At 35.2% G+C, this 9717-nt stretch overlaps 1 protein-coding gene and 1 non-coding gene across 2 annotated transcripts; both read right to left on the reverse strand.

Moving 5' to 3' along the window:
- Positions 1 to 951: 951 nt before the first annotated feature.
- Positions 952 to 1025, reverse strand: TRNAI-UAU (transfer RNA isoleucine (anticodon UAU)). The gene has a single exon. It is a non-coding gene; the product is annotated as a tRNA-Ile (tRNA).
- Positions 1026 to 3054: 2029 nt separating this feature from the next.
- Positions 3055 to 9218, reverse strand: LOC103988717 (sodium/calcium exchanger NCL1). The gene is made up of 7 exons (XM_009407332.3): positions 8724 to 9218; positions 7665 to 7853; positions 6474 to 6655; positions 5674 to 5816; positions 5320 to 5587; positions 4928 to 5230; positions 3055 to 3384 (listed from the first exon to the last, which is right to left on the reverse strand). Exons 1-7 carry the CDS (start codon positions 9169 to 9171, stop codon positions 3136 to 3138), a joined length of 1782 nt encoding a protein of 593 aa, XP_009405607.2. The 5' UTR covers positions 9172 to 9218; the 3' UTR covers positions 3055 to 3135.
- Positions 9219 to 9717: the final 499 nt, after the last annotated feature.

Consider the following 9717-nt stretch of genomic DNA (forward strand, 5'->3'; position numbering starts at 1 on the left):
TTCGTGCTTTAATTGTCTCATCCTGATCGAAACATCCTACGTCACTAAAAACGCAGATCAAATTATAAATATTTATCAATTGATTTTATTATCAAAATACAATATTCAACACTATTCCTATCACAATATAACTTTAAAAAATAATTTAGAATTATAAGACCAGTGCATTACATAGTAAAAAATTTGAAGTTGAAATTATAGAAAACATAAACAACAAATAGTGCAGACAAAAACATCGACTAAACATAACTAATATGTTTACTAATGCGAAAACTATATTATATTTACGTATTACTAAGATCAATCTAATTAAATATATCCATAAGCATCATCATAACATGAATTTAGAAAATATTTTACAACAATACATACTGACGAAAGAATTACATAGAATCCTAATTGTCACAATATGGTTTTACAAAACAATTTGAAACTACAAAATCAGTGAATTATATAGATAATAATGTGAAGTTGTAAAAATAGTACAAATAAAATATTATAATAAACAAAAACATTGACGAAACAAAAACAAATGGTTTACAAAGTTGTGACAACAACGAAACAAATAGTGTATAACCAAAACATAAAGTGTCATGAATTGTATAGTTAATAATGTGAAGTTGTAAAAATAGTATAAATAAAATATTATAATAAACAAAAACATTGACGAAACAAAAACAAATGGTTTACAAAGTTGTGACAACAACGAAACAAATAGTGTATAACCAAAACATAAAGTGTCAGTGAATTATATAGTTAATAATGTGAAGTTGTAAAAATAGTGTAAATAAAATATTATAATAAACAAAAACATTGACGAAACAAAAACAAATGGTTTACAAAGTTGTGACAACAACGAAACAAAAAGTGTATAACCAAAACATAAAGTGTTAATAATATAAAGTTTCGTTGTCGATTAACGAAAACATAAACAAATAAATAAAAATTAAATAGTCCCGGCGGGGCTCGAACCCGCGACCTTCGGCTCATAAGACCAACGCTCTAACCAACTGAGCTACGGGACTATATATTAAAACTATCATTCTTTCTCTTTAAGATGAGCGATTCGTCATGATGTTTGTCACAAGTTACAATCTTAAAAAAAGAAATAAATATTTAATACAAATAAAAATTTAACAAAAATGTTTTGGTTATTTAATAAGATAAATTAAAAACAACTTGATAGAATCTATCTTAGTTCGTACTAAACTTTTAGACAACTTAGAGTAGTAATGTCACATAGGAACAAGATGGACAGTAATGCTAACTATATAAAATTGACAATGATATTCACTTGAATTTAGTGAAAATATCGAATAGAATCTATCTGAATTCGTACTAAACATTTAGACAACTTCCAATAGTTATGTGACACATAGGGACAAGATAGATTGCTATATAAAAACGATAATGACATTCACTTAAATACCCCACTTTTTGTAACATACATACATACACATTATAAATTTTTTAATTAATTTTATTATGGATAAAATTAGTTATTCATATCAGAAGCTAAAATAAACCATTGACATCAAGTTCAAATGTAAAATTATGTTTATGAACTATAATTTGTACCCATTAGTGGATATATTATAGATATATTATAACCCATTCAGTCATCCAAAACTATCTATCATGGAGCCCCAGCTCAACTACTTAGTAGTAATGCTTACCATAGGGAAATAACAAGAGTATTAAGATGCTTAGAGGACATCATAAGTAGCGAAAGAAAGCAAGTGCATTAAGTTTGAATAAAGGAGTTAAAGAAGTTAAGGGTTGATTACTTGGTGTCATTTTTTTTTGCGACTTTGCAGGTAGATTTCTCAAGAAAAACAGTCATAGATTGCTAACTCCAATTATTCGCTCGATCTATTTAGCTTTCAACCAGCAACTAGTAAATGTTGAAGGAATCTGGACACGTATCCATCATTTGATGTGTGCTAATGATTGATTCCAAAGATGAACCCTATAAACAATCGTTCATGATGTCATTATAACACAAATCAAAGCAAAAGATCGAGGCGACACAGCATAGACCATAAAACCTAAACCAGGAAACCAAACAAACCTGAAATTGAGCGGTAAACCTAGAAATGGAGAGGACAAAGAATATCTCGAAGCGGAGATCTTATTGAGGGCCACCGAGGCCTACAAACGGGTGGATGATGATGATGGAAGAGGCGCGCGTCGATGATGGCGAGGTAGCGGAGGAGGAGGGATTCGGAGGAGAAAGGGCAGGAGGTAAGAGCAGAAGGGCGCCCCGCGGCGCGAAGACGAAAGGTTTGGGTATAAAATAATTCTTAATACGCCTATTCATATTTATAGCTAAAGGGCGTGCTTGTCGTTATGTGAGCTCGAGTCGGGCCGATCCAGTTGTATGTGCATGTAAATAAATAAATATATAAATATATATATATATATAAGTTAAATTCAAATACACTCCTCTGACTGAATTAATGTTTTTTTTGATATCTCTTTAAACATAAGTTGTAGTTAATCTCCATTAGCTATGATAATTTAGGCTTTACTATGTATCAGAATCCTTTAAGAACTAATTATAATATCAAAAACATTAAGATTTTGGTTTTTTATTTAATTGTATTTTTTAACACAAATAAACTAATTTTGAACATAATTAGGAGTTGTAAACCTGAATTATATGAACATTAATGACAATAAAATAAGTGGAGAATTCTAATATTTGAAGGATAAGATTTACTATATCAAACTTTTATAATGATAAATATATTATTTTTAGAATTTATAAGAATAAATACGTTAGCACCTTACCTATTAAGAGTCTAAAAATAGCTCAACATGTGATTGGATGGGATGAGAGATATGGAAAATTAAGAATGAAATATGACATTCCACAATATGATATGTTTTATATGCTAAAAGGCCAAACAAGATATCGGTGTGAGAAGTATTTGATTAAACAGAGCATGCCTTCAATATCTTTCACTCTTATGTTGTGACAATTCCAACAACAACACGACTGCTGCTTAAAGATTTGAGCAGCACTCACCAAGTTAAATAGCACAAGAAGCGTAGAAGAAAACTGTAAAAGCTTTTGATCAACCAGCATTCAGAAGTGAGAGGATAATTCACATCACATAACCAGTTTTTGCTTTATGACCATCCAAAGACGAAGTCGAGAACATAGACAAGAGCCAAGGAGAGTGGGTACAGCGAGAAGGCCACAAAACAAGTCCACAGCGGGAATGTCGTGCGGAAGCTGGTGAAGAGACCCATCACGACGCAGACAATCAAGATGACCAAGACCTCAGCCGAGAAGTCCCAGGTTAAGTGTCTCATGTAAACAAGAGCCAAGAAGACGGCCAAACAAAGAAGGTTGTTCATGGTCACCCCTCCATATATCTGCACAAGCAATTTTAGGTCAGAATCCAATGTCATGAGAGGTTCCTGGTTTCTCAGTTCCACAACTGGACAAAGCTATGCTGTGGCTGGAGATATTATGTCTCACGAAATGAAATCCTGGCTTTGCGCCATGAGCAAGTTGAAGATGATACGATTTATTAGCATGAACTTTTAGTTTATGATACTAAATTGTACAGCATGCAGTAGAAGAAATTTATAACATCTAAGATATCCTTACAAAATAACACTGCACAATTTTTATGGTAACTGAAAGAAAGAATGTTTGCATAAAGCCAAAATTGTGTTGAAGAGTTTCATATTTATGCAAACAGAAGGCAAAAACTAAGGGACAAAATCAAGACACATTTTGATAGTTTAGGTTTGTTGTCTTTAAGGTCAAGCAAAAGTTCAAAAAATCATCTCAAGTTGATCTTCTTATGTAAACAGCATGTTGCAACTTATACTGGAAATATGATGATAAACTGTCTAATTTATTAAAGAACATAAATGTTATACAGGTTTCACATGGAAAAACTGCATCAGATATTTAACAAAAATAAATGTGTGCTGCTGCGCAGCAATTGAGTTGCTTGATAATAACATTCTGTTGATCTTTCAGTCAAAAAATCTTTTTAGTAAACATGATAAATGAATTCCATAATCTACAGGCACACCAGAATGTTCATAGTATATATTAAAATATGCAGAATATGTTTTGAAGCACTGAGATATATTCTGCATAGCAATAGCAGTTGAAATACCAAGCCTAAACCTGAATGCTATGAAATGTAATTTATTCTTAGTTCGTATGAACTTTATGCAAGGGTCGATATGTAACCTGTGGCCATAAGAGTGTTCTCCTTCCTGCTTTCAATGGATTACTAATTGCTATCAGTAGAAAAATGAGTTCATTTCAGCCTCTACGTAAACTTAACACCTTTCTAGGGTTAACTAAAATGAGGATGGCTAAGAGAAGTGAATCATCATTCCTAAATAAAGCATCCAAGAAATGATAAGTCTCACTTGGCTTAAATTTTGTAAGTTGGACATTTACTAAGTGAGATAGACTTGTTCTCCGAAACATAAAGAAAATGTAATCCATTCAAGTGGAGCAATTTTGCAGCTTAATTTTAAATGTCCAGACTTAATTTTTTATGGTAAAAAGGAGCTTAGAAAATCTAATTCATGTCAAGGATCAAAAGTAGATTATAAATAACAGCACTAACAAAGTTGAAATGCTTAATGATCTGGACTGTTGCTATTATTAACTTTATTCAGCATACACGCTCCCATGTTTTACGAAGTTATGAAAATAGTTACTCCAACAATTTGTCTTGGTTCAAGTGTATTATTTACCAAAAGAGACAACATGCCCTGATATTGGAAGAGAATATTATAATAAAGAAACAAACATTAATTAAGAGATGGTCAAGAAAGATAAAGTTTCTTTTGAAGAACAAACAAAGATAAAAGTCATAAATCAAAATACTTTTCTGATGTATTGAATTTTATATTAGTTGGAATAAAATCTTGGGACACAAACCTCAGAGAAAGTTAGTGAAGAAGTTCTTTGCTTCTTTCGGGTCGCAAAAATGATCGACGAGACAGCCTCACTGGAGTTGGTAGCCAGAGGCATCGCAATGAATGAAATGAAAAAGGACGGTATACTTGTAGCAACTGAAAAATTGTCAACAGCATCTACAAGAGGATCAGCAAAAATAGCCGCAAGAACTGTTCCAAGTAGTAAAAGTAGGATAGCTTTTATGCAAATCCACATGGGATTATCAACGTTTTCAACAACTTCATCACTCTGATCGAGAAGCATATTATGTTCATCCCTTGTTTTCTGCATTATCAAAAGTCCACAATTATCCATCCAAATTGCATAGATGTCAACCACAACACCTTTTGGCAGAAATGAAAGAAGCAACTTACCATGTGAAATTCATGCATGAATTTTTTTGAGTAGGCACCAGAATTTGCCACGGAACGTTTAGCCTCATCAATCCATTTTGTTAATCCCACAATAAACTCATCTTCTTCGATTGAAGAATTCTGAGACGTATCGAATTCAATCATTATTTTATCAACAGCATCATCCGTATCCAAATCTATTTCGTCAATTTGTATTCCTATGATAAGTGCTCTTAACTCAGCATGTGATAATGATCCATTTGAGTCCAAATCTAGCTTATGGAACAACCTGTGACCAACCAACAAATCAGATCAGGAAAATAATTAAAACCAGCAAGCACCTTACAGTACACTAAATGGAGAATGAATACTAACTTTTTCATAACATCTACGTTAGGTTTTCCATCATCAATGAGTCGTCCAAGTGCTTGCATCTGAGCATGTCTTAGAATTCCTGATATCACATGTTTGTGCTTTGCATAAGCTAATCTTCGCCTCTGAATCCAAGGTCGAAATACCTGGTCCATACACAAGTTGTTCAGAAGAGTTCACTACCTCTTCCAGTAGATGAAATTATAATAAAAACTATCGGTAACAAGATAGTAGCAAGACCTTAAGTTATGCCTGTGGTTAATATGTAGAAGATAAATGTATGAAATATGTGACATATGAAATGAAATCTAATAAATTAGACAATTTGACTAAAGCAATCTCATTAAGAAAGATTCAACTTCATTCTGAAGCAAATTTTGCCATATCTTCATGATAGTATCTATGTGGCTATCAATTAGGCTGGTGCCACTAATGTGACTTGAGACCTCTGTTGTAATAAGACATCAACCATAAGGCATAAACATCAAGAGTAGTATTCAGTAACAACTCTAATGGTATGAATTTATAATCTCACTTTTCCTTGATCAGTTTAATGAACTGAGAATTTAGTTACCCAAGCTAATAACCACCATTGAATCCTTTAATTATGTGATATAGAAGTAATTTCTAGAGGATTCCTCCAAAGCATGTTGTCCCTACTAACTGGGTGTGTTTTTCAGACTTTATGGCTTTTTGTATGTGCTTTTTCTGCGCTAGATCATGATTCATAATTCCAAACATATGGCAAATGGTGAATATGATATTTATATTTAATAACGTATTACATTTGTATCAAAAGTTACCTGATAAAGACAGTAAGAAACCAAGAGCACAATTGCAACAATGAGAGAAAGCAGAACTGCTAGACTCTGTCCAGAAGGAAAATTGAAGATTCTTGGCAGTTGCACAATTATAAATGGGACAATAGAGATGGCCATAATTCTTGCAGCATAGCTTGTCTGAAGATCAGTTGAAACTCCAGACCCTATAAACATATCACAAATAAAAAGTTCAGTACTTAAGCAGACGACAGTTGATTGTAAGCTACAATCTTGAAAAGTCAATGCATGTAAGAACCTTAAACTTGATCATTCAAAAATATGCAAGATTAACTTATTACAGATTTATAGCAACAGCTTATGGGGTGCTTAGCTGAAGAAAAATTGGGAAAAAAAACTATTAATACTAATTTAGCTTGATACAACATGTTGTCTAATCATACAGGAGGTTCCTTAGAACCTGACAATGGAGTTCAAGCAGCTTACATCATTAATACTAAGGAGGTAGGTTGTGTGATGTGTTGGACATGCAAAAACTCATTTAGGTTGCAGAAAGGAATAACAGGGATCCAGGTCATAACAGGAAAAAGCAACTAAGCAGGTCACGGAATATAATGAATTGGGCAACAAGAAGTACTTGAAATTTGAAACACAAATGTTATCAGAATAGACCTGTAAGAAGGTTCAAACTTGAACCTTAAGCGAGGTTATTTTGCTGCTTAGTCCCACAACATAAATTAAAGCAAGTAACTTCCATATACAAACTCAAGTTTGAGTTTCAGTGTAGGAACAGTGGGGAAAATTATGGTCCTTGCTGTACCATGCATGTGCATGGATGAAATAGCACAGTGGTCTTATTGTGAGCATGGATTGCCAAATATGCCCATACATTGCACAGGCTTAATTACATCCATAATTTTAAATTTCACAATTGCCCTTATATATATTCTTCCTTGTCTGAATTCTATCTGTTGGCAGGATGGCCCAGATTGGCTAATGGCTGATAATGGTTTGGTTGACCTTGTTCATAGGTTAGATGGTTGATCCATACGAAGCCCAAGTGATGTAATTGCTCCAGATGGGTTACTCGGAAACCCCAATAAATAAACGAGCAGGTATGAAAAGCTAAAATCTTGGCTAGAAGATGAGAAAAGCAACAGCTGAATCAGAGAACAAAAGCCCAAAACTGCAGAATAAAACTGAGAAGGCACTTACCAAATAGGCTGAAGGCTTTTGTATCTTGTGAATCAATTGAAGTTGAATTATCTGAAAGGTCACATTTGCCAACGATAATACAAGAACCCCAGAGTACTGTCAGCAGCATCACAGTTGATCCAGCAAGTAGACCCATTCCAATTAGGACTTGATTTTGAGCAGTTTCTCTGCTCCCAGAAAGACCAGATACTACAAAAAAAGTTGTTTGTGGTTAGATGGAAACTTCAGCTAACTAATAGAAGTGCAGCAAAGGTGATTATTTCTGAAGTCTGGTCACCAATTCATGAAACGTCGATTAGATTAATTCCAGATGATAACTCAAATAAGCTACAACTCGATAAATAAATGGGAATACAATCTTCTCTCTAATACAAGGAAAAATAAGACATCTCTTGTGACACGAGAGGAAAAAGAGAAGAAAGAAAAGAGAGGAAGAAAAAGAGAAAGAAGGGAATCTTTTTTCTCCTCAGTTTGATTCCTCCTTGGTTTTTGTGTTTGACTCTAACAACTCTGTTCAAATTTCCACATTTTCCACACTCTTAATGACAAATGTCCTGTTCCCAACCCAGAAGGTCTGGTTAACAACGACCTTCGCAAATGGTTCCATAGGAAATCATGGAAAGCAGCGTGAGAAAGTTCAAATCACGGCCAAACGTTGACACTAATCTGGCGTACTGCCCCTTTGCTGATACCAACTATGGTCCACCCATCCACGAAACAAGAATATAAATACCCAACCTTGCTTCTGCAACTCGAGAAAAACACAAAAGAAAAAAATCCATCTACTTCCCATTGCTTCACAGCCTACCAAATGCAAGAAAGCAAAAAACTTACCAAATCAGATCTAAGTGATAAAATCCAAATGCAACACAATACAAATGCCAAAAAACAGGGAACATTTTTCCCGCATTGCTTCATGCACTACCAGCGGCAGAATCACAAATTCCACTAGATCTGATCGTAGCTGGTAAATTCCATCGTCACATAAGAAACAAGGTCACAAGGATCAGAGATTAAGAGAAAATAACGTGTGTTCGATGGGGAAAGTGTGACTTGTACCAAGAATTAGCATGGCGTCGGGAAGAGCCCCAAGGATGGGGAGGAACAGTCCGCCGACGATCCCAGGGCCCATAATCTCCAGCAGGAGCTCGCTCCCCGAGGAGAGGTACGTTGCGGCCTTGTACATCAGGAACCCGTAGGCGATGACGAGGAACATGTTTCCGACCACGGTGGTGGTGCACGGGAGGAACCCGTACGTCTGCTCGCACTGCCCCGCAGCAAACACCCGCGAGCTCCGCGGCCACGGAAGGCGAGGGAGGAGGAGGGTTTGGGACTCCGAGGCGGGGCGGGAGGAGACCCCATCGGAGAGCAGTAGATCCGCGGACGCCTCGTCCGCCGGGGACGAGATGAAACGGCCGTGGGCGCCGCGACCGGCGAAGAGGAGGAGAGGGAGAAGGCAGAGGGAGATGAGGAGGAGGGGAGGAGGGAATGAGACCCTTCGCGCCATTGCAAGGCGAAGACTATGAGAAGGGGAGAGGAGGTATGGAGATCGAAACGGCGAGGAGGGGAGCGGTAAATTTATGGAGCGGCAGCAGTTTTGCAGGGAAGCCCCTCTTATTAGTGGATATTGACTCGTTACACGCCCATAGTAAGCCTTTTTACGGTGTGATCGGCGTGAAAGGTGGAGATGGCAAAAGCAAATACGTAATTAAGAAAGAAATAATAATAATAATAATAATAATAATAATAATATGTGCTGAAAATAGAATTAATGAGAACAAAATTATTTTTCCTAAAATTGATTTAAAAATAATTTCGATTAAAGATTATCTGATTTATAAACGGTAAATTCAATTCACGAGACTTCCATCGATCTTATTATTTGGTTTATATATTTTTAATGAATGAAGGGTTAATATATCTGATTCCAACCAACCTTTGAATCAAATTAAATTGGGCGTAGTGACCGAAATGTAAAAACTTTCTATGGAAGGTTAACAAATCCAAGAATAATGCTCTAAAATGGACTCTAAATTCAATGCACAAAACTCCA

This window comes from Musa acuminata, chromosome BXJ2-6, assembly GCF_036884655.1.
Source record: "Musa acuminata AAA Group cultivar baxijiao chromosome BXJ2-6, Cavendish_Baxijiao_AAA, whole genome shotgun sequence".
Lineage (NCBI taxonomy): Eukaryota > Viridiplantae > Streptophyta > Magnoliopsida > Zingiberales > Musaceae > Musa > Musa acuminata.